This window comes from Crinia signifera, chromosome 3 (genome assembly GCF_055691185.1).
Source record: "Crinia signifera chromosome 3, ASM5569118v1, whole genome shotgun sequence".
NCBI lineage: Eukaryota > Metazoa > Chordata > Amphibia > Anura > Myobatrachidae > Crinia > Crinia signifera.
This window is the reverse complement of record NC_139219.1, coordinates 279,971,442-279,992,388: the sequence shown is the minus strand read 5'-3', so window position 1 is coordinate 279,992,388 and position 20,947 is coordinate 279,971,442. Positions and strand designations below refer to the sequence as shown.

At 44.1% G+C, this 20,947-nt stretch overlaps 1 protein-coding gene across 2 annotated transcripts in view; it reads left to right on the top strand.

Annotated features, from left to right (window-relative positions):
* WDR33 (WD repeat domain 33) overlaps positions 1-20,155 on the top strand; it is a 91,034-nt gene extending 70,879 nt beyond the window's left edge. Inside the window, exons 16-22 of one of the 2 annotated variants that reach the window (XM_083178239.1) lie at positions 509-2,698; positions 9,787-9,892; positions 11,375-11,768; positions 13,340-13,494; positions 13,690-13,770; positions 17,445-17,651; positions 19,663-20,155. In XM_083178239.1, coding sequence (XP_083034365.1) covers positions 509-2,698; positions 9,787-9,892; positions 11,375-11,768; positions 13,340-13,494; positions 13,690-13,770; positions 17,445-17,651; positions 19,663-19,865 — 3,336 coding nt within the window. In that variant the 3' untranslated portion in view covers positions 19,866-20,155. Of the gene's footprint in view, positions 1-508; positions 2,699-9,786; positions 9,893-11,374; positions 11,769-13,330; positions 13,495-13,689; positions 13,771-17,444; positions 17,652-19,662 lie in introns of both variants that reach the window. The other variant, XM_083178238.1, reaches the window with a different exon arrangement.
* The last annotated feature ends 792 nt before the right edge of the window (positions 20,156-20,947 follow it).

Here is a 20,947-nt window from a genome sequence, read left to right as displayed (position 1 = left end):
TACCTTGAGGTGTACGCGAGACTGAATCCTCATGTAAGTCAACTCCATGTCGTTTTATCAGTGCATGTCGACTTTCCTGTTTGTATGAAGGTGTTACAAAGAAACTTTTACGGGCACGCGTGAGCTGAACGCTATTGTAAGTTCATTTCCAAGTGACATCAGGAAGATTTATCTCTGCAGAAAACAGAAATTCACTCCAGGAAAGATACACTTCATTGAATATCTGTATAGCGCTGGTCACTTGTTCTCTTTTTCTTGTTTGTTCATTGTATTTGGGTTTTAGGCGTAAACCCACTACAAGAGACCAGCTGCAATTAATTATCCAGCGCTTAGTACACACATACCTTTTTTCTTTCCATAAATATTGTCCTGTCTATCCAAATTTTGGCTTTTGTCTTCCACTGTCTCAGTGTCTACATTGATTGTCCTTCTGATTTTACTTTTAATGTATGACCTATGTGCAATAATATGTTCTCAAACCACTTTTTGTTTCCTCTTTGTTCTGTAGCAATTAAAGATTGACCGAATTGCACAGAAGCAAGCAGAGGGGCCAGGGCAATCCCCTGGCCTCGGTTCACCTTTGGGAGCACCTCCACAAGTACCTTCATCTTTTCCACCACCACAAACTCAGCCACCTCTAAACTTTCAGCAATCCCATCCTCAACAGCAACAGATGGCAATGAACATGCCACATGGCTCTCAAGGACAATTTAGACCACAAGGGCCTCAAGTACCTACAGGCCCTCAAGGTTTCATGGGCCCAGGTCCACAGAGTATAAGACCTCAGGATATGCATCCAGGAATGCCTAGGCTTCCAGTTCCACATGGACCAATGGGCCCACAAGGCCCTCCAACTAATCCAGGGCCGCAGGGTCACTTAGGCCCTCAAATGCCTCAAGGTCCCAGAGGAATTCAAGCCCCTCACCATAGCATGCAGGGAGCACCTGGTGCTCAGGGGCCACTAATGGGTGTTACTCCCAGAGGTGTCCAGACTTCTCATGGACTGAGGGATAATCCAGGACCTAATCAAGGAATGATGATGGGGCATCCTGCACAGGAATTAAGAGACCCTTCAGAAGCAATGCTTGGACATGTGTCTGATGTAAGAGGACAAGTGGAAATGAGAGTCCCGTCAGATATGCATGGACATCAGGATATGAGAGGACATCCTGAAATTCATGGACCTCAAGATATGAGAGGCCACCCAGACATGAGGGGTCCTCCAGACTTACATGGCCCTCAAGATATCAGGGCTCCACCAGAAATGCGTGGTGCTCAGGACATGAGGGGAACTCTTGATTTACGTGGGCCTCATGATGTTCGTGCCCCCTCTGATATGCGTGGTCCTCATGATATGCGAGGCCCCCCAGACATTCATAATCCTCAGGAAATGCGGGGTCCCCCAGACATGCGTGGCCCTATAGACATGCGGGGTCCCCCAGACATGCGTGGCCCTCCAGATATAAGGGGTCCATCGGACATGCGTGGGCCTCCAGATATGCGAGGTCCCCCAGACATGCGTGGCCCTCCAGATATGCGAGGTCTCCCAGACATGCGTGGCCCCCATGACATGCGCGGCCCTCCAGACATGCGAGGCCCCCATGACATGCGTGGCCCTCCTGATATGCGGGGTCCCCCTGACATGCGTGGCCCACCTGATATACGAGGTCACCCTGACATGCGCGGCCCTCCAGATATGAGAGCTCCCCCTGACATGCATGGCTTTCCTGAAATGCGGGGTCCTTCTGACATGCGTGGGCCTCATGATATGCGAGGGCCATCAGATACACGTGGCCCCCAGGACCTGAGGGGTGGTCCAGACATGCGTGGCCCCCAGGACCTGAGGGGTGGTCCAGACATGCGTGGCCCCCAGGACCTGAGGGGTGGTCCAGACATGCGTGGCCCCCAGGACCTGAGGGGTGGTCCAGACATGCGTGGCCCTCAGGACCTGAGGGGCGGTCCAGACATGCGTGGCCCCCAGGACCTGAGGGGCGGTCCAGACATGCGTGGCCCCCAGGACCTGAGGGGCGGTCCTGATATGCGTGGCCCCCAGGACCTGAGGGGCGGTCCTGATATGCGTGGCCCCCAGGACCTGAGGGGCGGTCCAGATATGCGTGGCCCCCAGGACATGAGGGGCGGTCCAGACATGCGAGGCCCACAGGACATGAGGGGCGGTTCAGATATGCGAGGCCCACAGGACATGAGGGGCGGTTCAGATATGCGAGGCCCACAGGACATGAGGGGTGGTTCAGATATGCGAGGCCCCCAGGACATGAGGGGTAGTCAAGATAGACGTGGTTCTGACATGCGTGGCCCACATGATATGAGGGGGGCACCCGACATGCGTGGTCCACAAGATATGAGAAGATCTGATAGAGGAACACATGACTTACGAGGCCCTCAGCATGCGAGGAGTAATTCGGACACAAGAGGACCATCTGACATGCCAGATCTACGAAGCCCAAAAGATATGAGGGGTCCTCAGGATGTTAGAGGACCTCTGGATATGGGTGGCCCTCATGAAATGAGGGGTTCACAAAGCAGAGGGTCAAATTTGGGACTTGCTCAAGATACCCGTGGACAGTCCGTAGCCCAAGGGCCACTAGGAAATTCGCAAGGCCCTCACAGTCAACAGAATCCATCAAGGGCACCACAGAAAGCCCCTTTACTGGGAGATGGTCCTAGGCCTTTTAACCAGGTAACTGCCTTTAATGCTGACAGGAAATACTTTAATAAGAGACACCAGTTCTAGTTTGATCGGGAAGTGCTACCAAGAAAATCTTATCCCTCCCATTGCCAGATATATTGCACTACAAGACCCTTTAGTACTAAATTATGTTTAGACTAATGTCTAAAGGTTTTATGTGACCCCTTTTTGTATTTGCGCACCTCCCTGTAATCTGTGACTGAAACATAAGAGTAGTATAAATGGCACAATATTTTCCTAAGAGCTTTATAAATGTGATGTGAGTCTCCTTTTCAAGAGCAATGCAACAATATGCTAATTAAATAATAAGTGTATTATATTCTGTGAGAAAAATATGAAGACAATTCTCGATGAAACTTCAAACTGTTTTCAACCATTGCTGTATTCTATGAATTCTACCAGGGGGGGGGGGCGGGAGAGAATGTGTCAAATCTCACAATGTAAATGGTCAATGTCGAGTCAAAGATTTATACGATATATTTTTATATTGAGTATTTTGACAATTTTTCAATGGTAATAAATTTTTAATTTTTTGCATCATTGAAACTAGAAAGACTTTCATTTAAGGTGAAATTTAAGGTCACTTTACTGCGTATAAACCTTGATCTCCGTATTGGTCTGGTTGGTAATACGATAAGAGCCTAAACAAATGTTGGGAAGAATATTTTCTATTACCTCCCTGTATTATTTTGAATGCCTTTCCACTATCATTTGCCTTTAAGAATGGGGAAGAATTACTACAAACAGCAAGCAATGATTAGTGTGTTTATGGTATACTCATTGGTGTACAATTGTACCAATCCAATCTGGTTTCTACAAAATGCATCTGGTAAAATAGTAAAGTGGCCACTAGATTAATCCATTATAATAATAGATGTGTTCAACAGTGTGCCAAGTACACAACACATATTTTGCCTTTTCCGTGAACACTAATCTGCTAGTCACAATTCTCTGGCAGTTCAGAAAATCAATGTCCTTCATGTTCAGTACCTAGCACTCTGGCTCTCTTTTGTGATTTTTCTCTTGCCTAAGAAGCAATCCAGTGATGTCCCAAAGACTTCTGCTAGCAGTGCAAAGTTCTTACGCATTGTCAGAAGGACCCCCCTGCTAGTACTATAAGCTTCTTTTATAGATCTAATTATTTGGTGTAGGGGTTCTCAACTGCTGTCCACAATTATAGCTGATATCCCTTTTACACCGCCAAAATAACACCGGTTACTGCGGGATCTGAAGTTGAAGCTCAGTGTAAAAAGTTCCTCAAAAAAAATAATCTGGGTGACCTGGGAATGCAACTTGAGCAGCGAGCATGACCTGGGTAATGGCAGTGTAAAAGGGTGTGCTTGGTACCGGTACAAGCCAGCTCACCGGAGCTTAGAGATGTAAATTTCCAAGACCAGCGGAAGGAAGCCCAGGCAATTATCTATCTGGGTCCAGTCTGCTGTGTAAGCGGGGTTTCCAGCCACTGTGACTGATTGAAACCATGGTTAGTAATCCAGTCTATGGCAGTGTAAAAGGGATATCATAGGTTATGTTTTGTGGATTTTTGTCTGTGGAAACAGGAGGGAAATTGACTGAGCAAAATACAGGAACTCACCTGTGCATGATTAAAGAAATCCTCCAAATGACGTGGCGATGGGTATTGAGAACTCATTCTTTTTTGTTGAGCTAAGCTGAGATCCAGAAAACTTACCAGTGTGTCTCTGAAAATGTGTTTACTACCTTATTATTACACATGGAACCCTATACACATGAGTAGAGCTCCTCCAATATTTGGCATTTAAGGATGTGTAGAAACACTAGAGCAGCTTATAGCTTCCACAAGTGTCAGGGCATCTGTTGGATTGAAGATACGCCATTCTTCAACAAGAAATACTGTGGGTTATTCTACATCGCTCGCGAAGCAGCGGTCCCTCACCCGTCATAATTACCCTGAAACATACAAGTCATTGGGAACTCCTGTTTTATGGAGTAACAGAGACCGAAACATGGTTACGGAGGACTTACTGTATACTGCTTTCAGATCGCAAAATGCTGGGTCGCATTGGGACTTGGTTCAGTCCCGGTGCGCCCCTGCATTTTGTTCACTCTGTCCCCTTCAGAGACCAAGCAATATTGCCGTTTCTCGGACGTCATGCGAGGCGGAGTGGTGGCACATAATTGGGGGCAGGGGAGGAGGAGCGCTTGGAGCTGGCACTGCTTCTAGCACGGCATCCTTCATCAGTGTGAAGGGCAACCAGGTCTCTCAACCAGTTAACCGCGTTTACATTTAACAGAAACCCGTCAACATACCGGTAAGACCCCTTCTTTACCGGTTCATAATGCCAGGTTGCTGAACCCGGTAAGCCCTTTCAGATTTCATAGTTACAAAAGCCTCCTAGGTCTGTCTTGTTTCTTTTCTTCTGAATAGGCCCAGATCAAAATACATGTATTAGTAACTACAATAAAACTACTATTGAATTATGTCAGCATGAAACACAATGCCCTAGTAAGACTATAGGAAGTAAACGGGATAGTGGCGTCACTGGGATTTCCTTTCACAATACATAAACACACTGATGCTTCTGTGTTTTGCAAACAGCATCCAGTGTGTGGAACATGGTTAGTACAGTCGTTCTACTCCAGGCGTCAGGAAGTGTCCTATCCACACCATCTCCATGTTGCATTTTAGATCTACAGTATGTCACTGCTAGATATGAGGTTTCTAAACCTCCTTCTCCATTGGTCATAATGTTTGCTATTTATAAACAAAGCCTTGCCTTACATTGGTCAAGAGTTAAGGCCCCCATACATAAGTGCAAGGTATCGCATATCCGGTATCGTGATTACTCACCCAACAGCTTCCCAGCGGCTGTATCACAAGCAATACATTTTGCATAGGATGTATTACTTGCAATATCGGTCGCGACTCTGTGTCCAATAAATTCTTATTGCATCAGTGACTGGATCCGATCCGGTGCGCAAGGGACCGCGTTTTGGAATCATAAGTAAATTACATACTATTTGACATTTTTCACACAATTTATCAGCCACAAAATTGTGTAGAAAGGTGCCAAATTGTACAAGTGTAGGGCCACCTTTTAGATAGTTATCAATATGGTTCATACAATGTTTAATGTTACCGATTTGTTTGAAAACTTTCAATAACCATCGAAATTGTTATATAAATCCAAGCCACCTATTTTACAATGGTGGTGATCTAGCATTGTGCAGAAATTTCCTGTTACGGTTGGATCCAGTCTTTTGTGGCCCAACCTTATTAAAACCCACCCTACATATAAGGTTTTTATGATGACATGTTTCATAATTATTTAATTATTTGGGGGTTTCGATTCTAAATATGTTCCAAAAACAACACCCGTAACCTAAACATTTTCTGTATAAAAGGAATAAAATAATACAAATATATTAAGTACACAAATTTTTCAGGTATCATGGAGACATACGATATACAATTATGGAAAACTCACCTAATTAGACCTAATTAGTTGCTTCATTAAGCAGAAAATTACTGGACACCATTAAAATGAGGCAACATTCTACATTTGGTTCTGCCTTTAGAACGTCCCCCACCACCTGTTGAAGGGTAGGCTATTTACTATAACTCATCCCGCAGTTTGCTTTGGAACAGAATTGTAAATGGCCTAAAATGATACACAGGAAATTATTTTTTGGAAATTTTCGGTCAGTTTCTTTACGCTTATCTTATATTAGCAACTGGCTCCTCATCTGTTATTTGTATCACCCTGTCTCCACACTGGCTCTCCTGCCTTCTGTTTGTGTAGCTTGCAGACATTTAGCCATGATTAAACTCTCATTTCCCATGTGCTTCAGCATACAAGTGTTGATGTAAAATGTATGTAGATGACTACAAATCTAAGGCATTTGTTGGAATATCACTATAGGTTTTGTGCCAAAATAAACTTGGTGCTCTGTGCACAAAATTGATTGAATCAGTATTTGGCATTTTGGAGGGTGACCATTATCGGCTCGTCCTTATCTGTCCCCAATAACAGGTTCTAATCATGTGAAATTAATATCAAGCTTCAAGAAGTGATGCAATGGAGAGTGATAAACATCCAGCCTATCAGCTCCTCTGTGCAATGTTACAGGCTGGTTTTGAAAAATGACAGTTCGGAGTTGATTAGCTAGTTCTTTTTCACTCTACGCTTTATCACTTTTTGAAGCTTGATACATCTGGCCCGAAGTGAACTATTTGGCCACGCCCCCCTGATTGGACAGGGATTCTGTTGGTAATCTATCAGGCACATTTTTATAAACTTGTATGTACATATTGGATAATATACCATTAGAGAAAACAGTTTGAAAGTTTCATTTATGGAAGAGCTTTGTTCTTGAAAAGCTGCTAAAATAGATTGTATTGCAAAATCAACAATGCCCACATAAATATTCAGTTTAATGACATTTAAAGGGCTTCTGAAAGCAAGATGAGAAAATCAGTGGTGATATATTTATTTAAATAATTTCCATGTTCGAATGTTTAACAATTTTTCTACTACAAATGCATCTAAGGGTGAGTACACACTAGCGCGATGTCTGCATGATTTGCCTTATCGGCACAGTACATCCTCTATATTGTGCACTGTATACCTACAATTGACAAAAAAACAATACATACCTACAATTGTGTCACATGCGACTCGTGAGTCACATGTGACATCTTCTGGTCAGCCCTGCTGGGCAGCCAACTGTAATTTATAGAATGCAAATCTGTGCATATAAATGAAGAATGGAACCGTATTCATTCAGTCATCCATTGTGTACAGGCAATCCTGCATGGTGTGGGTTGAAGGGAATTCTAGTCCTGGTGTGTACCCACCCTCAGAGACACTGCCTATGCATCCATTCTCAGTCACAGTTGAGATGCTTGGTCTCAGAAATGCCTTCAACGTTTCTTAGAAGGTTAGGGACGTGGCTAAGCAGATGAACACAGATACACAGATAGTCTGTGTCTCTCTAAAGTGGTTGCTAGCTCAGATGCTTAGTCCCTCATATTAGAGGCCATACAATGGCAGACAGTCTGCACCAATGACAGGGCTGAGACAAGGTTCGATGTTGTTGAATCATGGTTTTGTGTAAAGACGCACCAAGCAGTATTTACGTAGTTGTGAACACTTAGGGCCTGATTCTGGCTTTTAGATATTAGGGGTTATTCTGGTTTACTCGCAAAGACAAATTCACTCTCTAATGGACCAAACCATGTGCACTGTAGGTGGGGCAGATGTAACATGTGCAGAGAGAGTTAAGGTTTGGGTGGAGTTTGTACTTTAAACAGATATCTGTATTGCAGTTTAAAAATAAAGCTGCCATTATTTACTCTACACCAAAACAATATAACTCACCCACATCTAACTCTCTCCACACGTTACGTCTGCCGCACCTGCAATGCACATGGTTTGGTCCATTAGAGAGAATTTTCTTTTGCAAGTGAACCACAAATCAGGCCTTTAATGTGAGCATTTTAGTCCTTACACAGAAAGCCACCTGCTTGTAATCCAGACAATGGCTTCTAGCGGCATTTTGCAAAAAAGTTGCAGATGCAATGCTGCCACAGAATCAGGCACCTACTGAGAGGTTTGAGTGGTTATGTACATTTGCAATGCATGCGTGCAAGCTTCGGTTACCTATTTAAGACTCTGAGATACCAGCTCTAAAGGTGGGTACACACGGAACGATGTCGGAAGCGTTCCGACATCGTTAACGAGTGTATCAAATCGTTCATCGTGCTTACACACGGAACGATTGGATACACTTGACAAAAGATTTGTCTATGATCTTCCTGCATGCAGGAAAGATCATAGACCATCGTTAACGATTCACGGGTACGCGCATCGTTAACGATGCACGGAACGATTTGAACGATTGGTCGTTCCCATCGATCGGGAACGCCCACATCGGGCTTCAAATCTATCCGTGTATACCCAGCTTAAGTGTAAGAACCATATACTCGTGTAGAGGTAAAAATGCTCCTCCATGAGCATCACATTTCTGTCAAATAACGTAAAGCACCTCCTGAGTTGTTGTTTGTTTTTTTTTTTTATAAATGTGGACTTAACTAAACAAACTGATACGAGGGAGAGGAACATTATCCCAGGGTTGTCATAACCCGATAATTTACTAAAAGGTTATGCTGCAACAGCAAACCTGGCAGGACATAATGGGACTTTTACTTCTACTGCATAACCCAAAAGTCCTTAATCTCAATTGTAGTAAATTGCATTAATGCAACGCCTAACATACATTAAGTGTTCCTTGTAGCACCTGGCCTGTTGGGGAACCAGAGGCAACTACATTTGCCTGTAACCATTTACTTTGATATTCACAATTTCTGGCTATAGATTACTGTATGATTATACTGTCATGCAGTAAACTCTGCTACAGCCCTAATATGAGAGGAGGCCGTGTGAAGTGGAGGTATCGGATCAACAGTCAATAGCTCGATCACTATTGGTCAACAGGCAAAATATTGACACAAGCAAAAGATCAATGTGTCAATGGCCGACATCAGAAAAACTTGCCCTCTTGACAAACACTAATTTATCATGGTTGATTATAATTGATATATTGTGATATAACATGTTTGCACATTACAGCTGTATACCAAAATTAATTCTTACACACTTTGGGGTGGTATTCAATCCGCAATTCTGACTGTCGGAATGACCAGATAGTCAGAATCCAGGCCATCTTCTCCATCTTCCGACACTAATCTGATTGTTGGTATTCAATGTACCTACAGTCGAGGGTCGGAAAGTCCTGACTTTGTCGGAAAACTGCAGTGAAATAGACAATCCATGGCCGTCTCCGACTAAACAGATACAATTTAAAAAAAGTTGGATCTGACACCCTTTAATGCTGTCGGTAACGTCAGCATTGAATAGGCTAGTGACGATATTTCCCCTGTCGGGAAATATTGGCACAGATTGAATACCCCCTTTATCTGTTTGAGGAAGTCAATAATTCTAATGCCTACCCTCATTTAACCCTTATTTATACGTAACCTAGGCAAATGTCAGAAAAGTCTTCTTCGCAAGCTCTTAATTGTTTCATTTATTCTTCAGGGTGGTAAAGGCCAGGTCCCACCTCCTCTATTACCAGGTCTAGGGGGACCGCAGAGCTTGGCAGGGCGTGCCCCACCACTGGGCCAGGGACCCAGTCCCAGCAAAGGTATCGTATATATTCTCTTAGTTGCTGCAGTTTCAATCCGTTGTAAAAAAAAATAAAAAAATAAAATAAAGGTGGCGCATTGTTTGCTGTAAATGGGTTTTGGATACAAATGACATATTTTGAAAGTAGCCTCCACATGATTTAAGGTTTAAAGAGCCAGACCATACTTATAAATATTCCCGGCCAGACTGGTATTGCTGATAGAGCTGGTCTGCATTATTAAACTTCTGTTCATGAAATCTCATAAATAAAACCAGTTGGCTATGGAGACCAAGGAAAGTTTTTTTTTTTTGCGGCCTACTGTGCTTTAACTGAATTTGTGTTCTCAAGACCGGAAACTGTTACTCATTACTATAGGTTGCCAATAACAGGCTCATGTGCAGCAATGTCCAGCTCCTATTTTTATATTACCTACATGTAACTAGATGATAGTGCAGTAACTGCCTAGGTCGCACACTCTGCAATGACTGCTTAGAACGCTCTTTTGCAGGCTGCCATGGTAACATGAGTGGGCACAATAATGTCAATTGTATTGCTCAGTTCTAAATTAGGTACATCTGTATTGCCATCCTTTTATACTTCACAATGAATACTTCATCCCTACTGACATTTTTTGTTACGGAGATAAGAGGAGGTTGAATGTCTGTATGAGAGGTGCGGATAGCATCAGTGAAACGCATCTTCAAAGTTGCTCATTCATGTGATCATGCCATTGGCCAGCAAGGATCGGTGCAATGATTCACTGTGAATTGCGGCATCAGTCTCCCAGACCACTCGCACCACTGGAGGGCTGCTCCTAGTGTACACTGTAGGATTTTATTAGGGCAGGGTGCTGACCACCGGAGAGGGCACTTTTTTCAATCGGGAGGTCACATTTTATATAAAAAATTTACATTAGAAACACAAAAAATATATAAAAATTGCACACTGCACTAGGATTACGCCCCTTAAACATGGCATTACACACACTGTAATGCCTCTTATACATTATACCACACACCCTAATGCCCAATACACATGATGGCATACACCGCAATACCCATTACACATGATGGCACATACGGAAAGTTCTCAGCGGCATGTGAGTGCGGTGGGGGGCAGTGTAAGGGCGCACACTGCCACACACAAAAAGGACAAGGTGCATTTTGAGGTTTTAAAAAACGGTTAGGGTGCGGCACCCTGCAAAACAAGCTTAGAGGGGAACACTAGTTCCCATGAGTCCGGGAAAGCTGCCAAAAAATGATCTGGACATTCCATAACCGTAGACAAGTGTTGTGTCTGTACGTACATACATAGGAACAGACTATAGCATGTTGTACATGACTTTGTATTAAGCCAGAATTATAAGTATGTAAAAAATCAGCGCTGTTTTGTTATGGGAGTTATGGGAGTTTTGTTATGTGCAGCATACACATCAGCAAAATGTGTGTAATATATCTTGCCACAGAGACACGTGTAAATTTGCTCCATGATTTATTGCAGGAGACATCCGTGGGCCTTCAAACCATCAGTCCGAGCGGAGACGTGAGCCAAGTCCATTCCGAGGTGGCCAGGAGTGGATTGACTCAAGAGAGAATAGAGGACCATCTGACAGAAGAGGCCCACACTCTGAGGTACATGAGCGCCCGGAAGATTACCTTCCAGACGATCGATTTGGACCCCGAGGGCGTGAGTTTGATGGAAGAGGCGGAGGTGCTGCATTACAAGATGACAAGTGGAGGCGTGGTGGTTCTGGCCCCCAGATTGCACCAAATCACAGAGATTTTCCTGATCGGGATGGTAGAGATTCAGGTCGCTGGGAAGGCAGGAGACATTCTGATGAGCAGTATGCCAGGGATCCTGAGGATCTGAGATTCCGGGGGCCGAGAGATGAAAAGTAAGTTGAATTATTTTGTGAGCAGCAAATTTATTTAATAGAAGAAAGGAAACCATGCAAAAGCCTGGTAAAATTAATGAATTTGGTCAACCGTGAGATCGCAGCTTACCAAACGCCAGAGAGGCCGCTCTACGAATACCTGCGCCATTCTCTTCTGTACATTCTGGATTAAGGTTTAGGATTTGCTGGCCATCATTTTGATTATTAACCAGATGAACAATATTTGATTATTTTGATTTGAAACCCCTTTTTATATATCTTTTTTGTTATACTGGAGTTAATTACTTTATTAAATGCAAATCCTGCCATCTGGACATTTAACAAAATAAATGTTTTATATATGTATATAAATTAATTTATAGATATTTCTAAACTCAGTTAACAGCTGATTGCGCTGTTCTTTTTATTATATTTACCCTTTTGTGGCTGGAAGCAGCAATACTTCTGAGAACAAACAGGAGAAGATTTTTAGTTACCCAATCACCCCTTTTACAACAAAATCCAAGACACGGTTCCAACCTGGGGCAGACGTTGTGCGCCCAATGACTGTTACCTGGGTTATTCCTAGGTCGACCTGCTTACATTACACACAGATGGGGTGCTAACTGTTCTGCTGGCTCTTTGAAATCTTTATGCAGTAAATGGGACTCTGATTGGGTGATCTCGGTTACCCATTTACACTTCCTCATTCCCAGAGTCCTTCCTGTGTCCAGCCCTCTCCGCTAACCGGGTTGGATTCCTGAATCACTCGACCTATTTTTAGGATCTTCTCACACCTAGCTGTGACTTGATGTAGATCTGGCAATAACTGTGGATATTTCAGCATTGGATAAAGGATTCTTGGTATACTTTTGTTAAAACTCTTTATCATGTTATAGGTTTATAGTTCACCACTTTTTTTAAATTTGTGGAGGAAAAATGTGGTGGTCACTATACCAGTGGTTCCCAAACTGTGCGCCGTGGGGTGCATTGGGACACTTGCAGAATTGCCCTGCGTTGGCGGTCCAGGACCAATTTAAAGTATTAATGGTCAATGCAATAGGAAAAAATAGTGCTTGTGGACAAACCAAGGGGAATCCTGTCCCTCACCACATAACTGGGCCTAGTGGTGACATATAAACACATTTTACTTCATTTAGCATTTTTTTCTAAACTTCTCAATAATAGCCTTTGGGCTAGGGGTGCCGTAAATAAATTTCTGATGTTCTAGGGTGCCATGATTCAAACATATTTGGGAACTACTGCTCTATACCAATCCTCCTGCAATGTTTATAGAATTAAAGAGCTGACTGGTTGCAGCACCTATTTCTTGTGCACCAGAATTACTTTGTTCTTTACACACACACAAACCGCAGCTTAGCCAGGCAACCCAGTACTTAAGAATGTTCCCCAGGATCTTGAAGCCAGGAATGAGGGATATATTTGGCTGATATCACCACAGATACCCCTTCCTATTGGTTTTATTGGGCCCTGAGAGCCCAATTTTTAGTCACATGTATATATATATATTTTTTTTAATCTTTTTATGTCGCTACATTGTTTGCTTTCATGCTTCAATTCAGTTTCCGTAGGACTGGTCCCCCAAGGCACGAAGGTCGTGGCCTTCGAGGAAGGGAAGGATTCCCCAATTCAGATGAATTTGGTTCTGATGAGAGCTTTGAAATGAAGGATGAATCCGTAAGAGGGAGAGATGCTGGCCGGGGGCGTGGCCGCGGTCCCCAGAGAGGTGAAACCTAGTAAAATGCATAAATAAGTTACCCACCCCAATTATTTGCGCTTTAATTGCAGTCTCCTCTTTCGCATGCTATGATGTATTTGCACCTTACCTTTAAAACCAGATAAAAATAAGCTATCATTTTTGTAAGCAGCATGATACTAGTTATTCCGTAAGGGCAGCTATTGATTGTGAATTGTCCTGCAGAACCAAGGAAAGGACTTCTTCCCACTCCGGACCAGTTTTCTAGTTCAGATCGCGGGCCTAACCACCAGTCCCGGGACCCAGGTACATTTTTGTTTTTACTCATGACCATTTCATTATTGTGGGGTGTTCAGACTTTTGCAGCGTATATTTGCTCAACCTGAATTAATTAATACGTCTGTTACTTTTAACTGTTTGGTTGGTAAACCGGTTTTATTTTTATACCCTCTAACAAACCTTTTTTGAATATCTATATATATCTCCTGCATACATGCGCCCTCGGAAATGAGAAAGTATGCGGACGCTGTGTTGGGCAGGGCTGGAGGCCTAACTTGGCAAAGCTGAGGTATATGTGGCAGAGATATTCAGAGTGGGATGTGGGAGAGTAGTGGCCATAGTGGGACTGGGGTGGACAAAAGCAGGGGGCGGGGTGGAGCAGCATTCAGACTGAGGTGACTCAGCATATGAGATGATTTAAGTACTTTTGGTTTCCTTTTAAGTATAATAACTCAAAGCTCTACACTTTTATATGTGACTTTAGATCTTAACCTTTGATGCATAGCGGCCACTAGAGTGGACAGCAGTTCGAAGTATTTATTTACAGTTTCTCATATTGCGCAGCATATTCCTTTGCACTTTACAATTGGAAACAACTGATTTAACTGGGTAGATGCAAACCGAAATGGAGACAGGAGGGCCCTGCTCGCAAGCTTACAGTGTTTATCAGCTAATGTCAGGTTTTGATTGCTACAAAAACAATAAGGTCAAAATTACATGACTGAGAAAAATGTCCCCAGCACAGAGCATTTCATGTAATTTAGTAAAATATGTTTTATCCAAAGATAGCAAAGAAGGCACAAAAAAAATAAATTCAAGGAAAGGAAAGGGTACTCTTTACCTAGAACGGCGCCCATCGCGGTGATCGCGACATCGCGGGCAGCACATAAACGGCCGCGACGCGATGCCCGCGATCACCGCGATTTTCCCATAGGGAACAATGTTAAAAAGCCTAATTGACCGCGATTTTGCATTCAATGCCTCAATGCCCGCGATTTTCCCATAGGAATCAATGTTAAATGGGCTACAGAGCCCAAATAGCCCCAATTAACCCTTAAATGTCCCCCCAATTTTTGTACGCCACCCCACGATCCACGCCAACCCGAAGCGTGGCGAGCGCAGCGAGCCCGCGAGGGGCGGCGGTACGCGTCCTCCGACCTTTTCATGCCCTACTATCCACGTCGGCGTGGAGTTGAGAATAGAGCCCGAAGCGTGGCGAGCGCAGCGGATACCTTCACAGTTATACGCGTCCCCTCGCGGACTTCACAGGTGTCCGTGGCGACGCGGACACCTGTGAAGCCCGCGAAGGGACGCGTTTACCTGTGAAGGTATCCGCGTCCCCTCGCGGGGCTCGCCACGCTTCGGGCTCGGTGGCTCGCTGCGCTCGCCACACTATTCTATTCTCAACTCCACGCCGACGTGGATAGTAGGGCATGAAAAGGTCGGAGGACGCGTACCGCCGCCCCTCGCGGGCTCGCTGCGCTCGCCACGCTTCGGGTTGGCGTGGATCGTGGGGTGGCGTACAAAAATTGGGGGGACATTTAAGGGTTAATTGGGGCTATTTGGGCTCTGTAGCCCATTTTACATTGATTCCTATGGTAAAATCGCGGGCATTGAGGCATTTTTAAGTAAAATCGCGGTCAATCAGGCTTTTTAACATTGTTCCCTATGGGAAAATCGCGGTCATCGCGGGTACCCGATTTTGATGTGCCCGCGATGACCGCGATTTTTTACCCCCGACGCCCGCGATTCTGATCGCGGGCGCCGTTCTAGGTAAAGAGTACCAAGGAAAGTTTAGGGCATAATATGGTTAATGATTGCAGAAGGCAACAATCTCATACAGATGCCTGCTGTATTTGTATTTTTTTCGTATGGCAATTTCTTACATATCTAAATCAGGCCCTGAGTATTTGAAAGCATCCGTTGCTCGAGCATTGATAAGTGCTGGCTCTATGGGGCAACGTTGAGAGAAAGTCTAAGTGAGACACCACCTTGAAACGCTGCCCAAAGCTTATGGATGCAAAATATGCCACAGTGCAGCTTGTAAATATAAGACCAGGGCTATTTTTCAGCAGGCTCCAGCAGGAACTGAGGCCCTTATTCTAGTTCACTCTTTCTGACAAAATATTTCTTAGATGGACAAAACCATGGGCACTGCAGGTGAGGCAGGTGTAAAACCCCACCCAAATCTAATTATCTCTGCACAAGTAACACCTGCCTCACCTGCAGTGCACATGGTTTTGTCCATCTAAGAAATATTTTGTCAGAAAGAGTGAACTAGAATAAGGGCCTCAGTTCCTGCTGGAGCCTGCTGAAAAATAGCCCTGTATAAGACTGTATGTACATCTGCATGCTGTGTCTTAAAAGTTTGTATCTGACTTCCGCACCAAACGTTAAAATTAATCAATTTTAGTTTGTGAATAAGGTTGACTTTCTCGACATGAAGCAGACTCAGACGTAAATTAAATTGTGGTATAAATAATGAGGACATTTTGTATCCTGATGAATATATACATAAATAAGCATAAAAATTATTATTTTAAGAGGACTTTTTGTTTCAACATAAGAATAAACTGGAACCATACCAGGCATTTTTGTTTTTGACCTAACTTTTTTTCTTTGACCAAAAAAATAAAAAATTTCACGGTTAGAATACTGTTCAATGATAAAAGGGCAATGTTTTGTCACAGAAACATGTCCACTCAGGTAAACATGTGTGTACGTTCTTTATGTAACTGGCACTACTTGGGGCATGATATGTAACTGGCATTACTGGGGACATGATATGTAACTGGCACTAAATATGTGCAAGAAAATGATTTCTTAGATTTCAAATTCAGTACCTGAGATCGTACACAAACCTTTTTTTTTATGTTTTGAAACCTAGTTTTTTTATTTAAAGTATGCTGGTGGTTTTTGGAGCATCTGCTATTTGTAGTGAATGTATAAAGCTGTTCCATGTAGGCTTTCTAACCTGGTTGGAAATGTATCCACCTCCATTCTCGACATTAATCATCCAGGCTGGCTGGATTTCATGTCTAGTGAGACCCGGTGCAAGGCGCCGGAGCGCCCCAGGCGCGGGGGGGGGGGGGATACGGCCAGCGCACTGATCTGGGGGGGGGGGGGGATACGGCCACCATGCTGTTCACTCCAGTGCATATATAATTACTCACCCGGGTCTAGCTCATCGGGCGGGAGGAGGGAGAGCTGGAGGTTTGGCTTAGCGGGCAGGAGGGAGGCCTCGCAGTTCAGTCCCGGCGCAGTGTGACTGAGATCTTCCTCCACCCGCACCGTCTACAGCCGCTCAGCCGGGCAGCGCTGAGCACTTGGCTCACCCTCAGACGCTGCCCAGCTGAGCGGCTGTACATGGTGCGGGTGGAGGAAGATGTCAGTTAACATGCACCGGGACTGAACTGCACACAGCGCAGCGAGCCCTCCCTCCTGCCCGCTAATCCAGACCTCCAGCCCTCCCTCCTGCCCTGCTCCCAACTACTGCCCCCCAGCGGCCAGCGCCCTAGGCAAATGCCTAACACTGCCTAGTGGTGGCGCCGGCCCTGGTGAGACCATCCGATCAGTGTTCTCCCCTACACCTTGTATCTCAACAGGGCCACCATGTTTTTTTCCTAATGAAAACAGTGCTCATTGTTCATTATCAGTTTTGAGTATATGTTCTTCTTCCATCCCTTGCTGTATTGCATCAGGTCCTGATCACTTCCCAGGCAGCCCTGGTAGGGACATCCCAACTCCAGACAGTCATTCACCAGCCAGCAGAGAACGATCCTCTTCTCTGCAAGGCATGGACATGGCTTCTTTGCCACCACGCAAGAGACCCTGGCACGATGGGCCTGGAACCCCTGACCACAGAGATATGGATCCAGCAAGTGGCCCACCTGATGAACCTGGGAAAGGTGAAAATAAATTGTTCTTATTCTTAACTGTGTTCACAATAGCTTGGGTGGAGTATACCTTTCCCACTTTGAGATTTTGGGTTTTGTAATAGCATAGCCATTACCACGGGCTTGGTCATGCTTTAAAGGGCGTGGTCATGTTTTTGCATACCATTGAGTTTAGGATGTGTCCATCACATTTGAAGCACTGGGTTGCACATCTTCCCTAAAACACCACTTTAAAGCACTGATATAGTGGGACGTAACCGCTCACTGTTCTGGTACTTTGATATAAGTAAATTTGGGGCTGCCTCACCTACTTTGGGTATGACAAGTAATTTTGGAATGTTTGGGAGAGTTATATTTGAGTATTCACATAAAGGTCAGTTTTGGTTAATTCTTATTTATACCCTGGTACAGTATTTCTATGGATTTTATGCCAAGTTTTAGACACATCTGTATACTCTTTGCAGTACAAACAGGAAAAGAAGGGGTTTGGCCCAGACTCACGTGGTGAGATTGGGCCTGGGGCGCCTGACAGGAGTTGTTCCTACCAAGCTGCTGCTCTGAAACAGGATAGTCAGTCCGTGTAAAACCAAAAAGAACAATACAAAGCAAGTGAGCAGCGCTGTAATAAAAATGGGCAATTGGTTAATCTATAACAAAGATTTTAATGGCCGATATATGCTAAAAGGTGAATGCCACCAGCAATGTTAAAAATGGATGATGTATGGTAATAGTCAATACATAATGCAATAAAAATGTTCACAATTCCTCACCAACCATGGAAGCTCTGAAGTGATGGACAGTCCCGGATGTATGTGTCCAAGGGGAAAAGCTTGTTTCCCAGGTTCTGGTCCAGGGGGAGAACCACCGTGGTGTCGCTGTGGGGCAGAAGTGGCCCAAGATGGCACAAATAACCAACTCCTTCCACAGCGTTTGTTGGGATGCGGTGTTGTCCTCAACCTCTTGGTGCAGCAGTGAAAAGGGATTTGTATCCAGAATAGGAAAATTGAAGTAGAGCGTCCAAATGGAGATCTCCAGATTTGTATTCCAGGACCAAATGGTTGGGAGGATGTAGCAAAGGGTCCTCCTTACGCGTTTCACTACACTTGGTAGCTTTATCAAAGGTTGGTGAGGAATTGTGAACATTTTTATTGTATTATGTATTGATTGACTATTACCATACGTCATCCATTTTTAACATTGCTGGTGGCATTCACCTTTTAGCATATATCTGCCATTAAAATCTTTGCAGTACAAGCCTGTCACATACAGATGTACAGGAAAATTAATAATTAGGTCTCCAGTTTTATCCAGGATGTCATCATTAAAATGTGTAGCTAGGTTATAATCTAGTATGCATCTTCAGAGATTAATGTTTGAAAGCATTCTTAGTAGTAGTCCCACTATCACACACTACTGTGACCACTCCCTAGCACACACACACACACACACACACACACACACACACAACACACAACACACACACACACAACACACACATATGCTACTCTGTGACCACTCACCTGTCACACACACATGCTACTCTGTGACCACTCACTATCACACACACTACTCTGTAACCACTCACTATCACACTCACTACTCTGTAACCACTCACTGTCACACACACACACTACTCTGACCGCTCACTATCACACACACACACTACTTTGTGACCAGGATGGGAACACGCAGAGTTTTCATGGGGACGCCCATAAAACACTGGACATTCCCATGGCCCAGTTCCGCCCCCATCCCTTCCCGCCGCAAACGGCCCGGTGAGTGAGTAACTCACCGCAGCCATGCGTAGGCACAAATCCAAACTTTGGGGAAGAGTCCAAATTCGGATCACTACCAGTGATCCAGAATTGGACCCTAAGTATCAAACTCTACACTTCAGTTTTAGATTTATATGAATTTTTTAATTATTTTTGAAGTGGGAGCTTTGCGTGTCAATTGTATGTATATTGTAAATGTATTTTACGTCTGTTATAAGTCCTCTGTTATCCTCTCCGCCATGATACAGGGCGTGAAATTTCAGCACCTTCATCCAGGTCACAAAGACTGAGCCGTTCCAGCTCCTTAGAACAGGAGGATGGTCCCTCAAGGAGTTCACGAGGCAACTGGGGCCGCGGTGGATCCGGAACAAACAGCAATATGAACTCTAACCAGTGGAGAGGGGGTCCTCGGGGTAGTGGAAGTAGCAGTGGAGGTGGAAGAAATCGATAAGATCACCTGAAAACATCTTTCCAAGTCCATATTGGACCAAACCTAATGGAACTTTTAGTGGATGCATCAATACTGAAGAGGGCCCTGTTTTGTGGTTCTTAACATTTTCTAAGAACTGGGACACTGGAAGCATCAACCGTAACTACTTCCGAGGACAAACAAATCAACCATATTTGTTTTCCCTTTCTTTCTGTTAAGTTCTTTTTCACTGGTGTTGAAGTCCATGCAACGATCACTGCCCGTCCTTCCCTCCGGAGGCGGCAGTTATAAACAAATGTTTGTGTACAGTTTGTCAGTTATTGCGTTGTTGCATTTTTTGTAGGAAATGCTGAATGTAATATGTTCCACAAATAATAGGGACAAAAAAAATCTGTTCAAATACATTTTACATTCTTTGGATGAAAGCTGGGATGTTTGTGCATGTAAGTGTTCATATACAGTATTATCATTGTACTTAGAGTATGGATGAGGTCTGGTAAGTCAGTTACACTCATTAACTAATCTGCTGCCTGATACCAATGACTATTGATTGGTGACAACAGAACTAATACAGTGTAAGAGAATATTCACATTAGTGATTAGTCCCCCAGCATTAGCCAAAGACATGGGGTTTGTCTCTGGCTGGCAGATGTCTCCCCCCCCCCCCCCCCCCCCCCAGTGCTGATTATTGTAATAAAGGTCTTAGATACCTTTTATATTTATTTTTCTGCAGCTTGTATTATGTTAGTCTATTAGAGGGCTGAATGGCTTTTAGAGTTTATTTTTCAACCAGTTTAATTTTCAACCAGACTCTTTATTGTTGCTCTGACCAGTTTTAGAGGCCCTGTGGGACATGTTCTAAACAGCGCTGTTCAAAGGCGCTGTGTTTTGTATTTAATGTGAATGCCTCTTTAAAACCATAGTGGTTGAAACTGCTAAAGATGAGGTGGGTTTGAATAGAGCTGCTTAGAAAATTTGCCAGCTAATTGTTACCATCCGCTGTGTAACCCTGCTCTGTAACTGGGATGCTAGAGGAAACAAGTTTTACAGATGGTGATCATGTGAGGAAATCCAGAAAACATGCACTGTTGGGTGAGGCATGA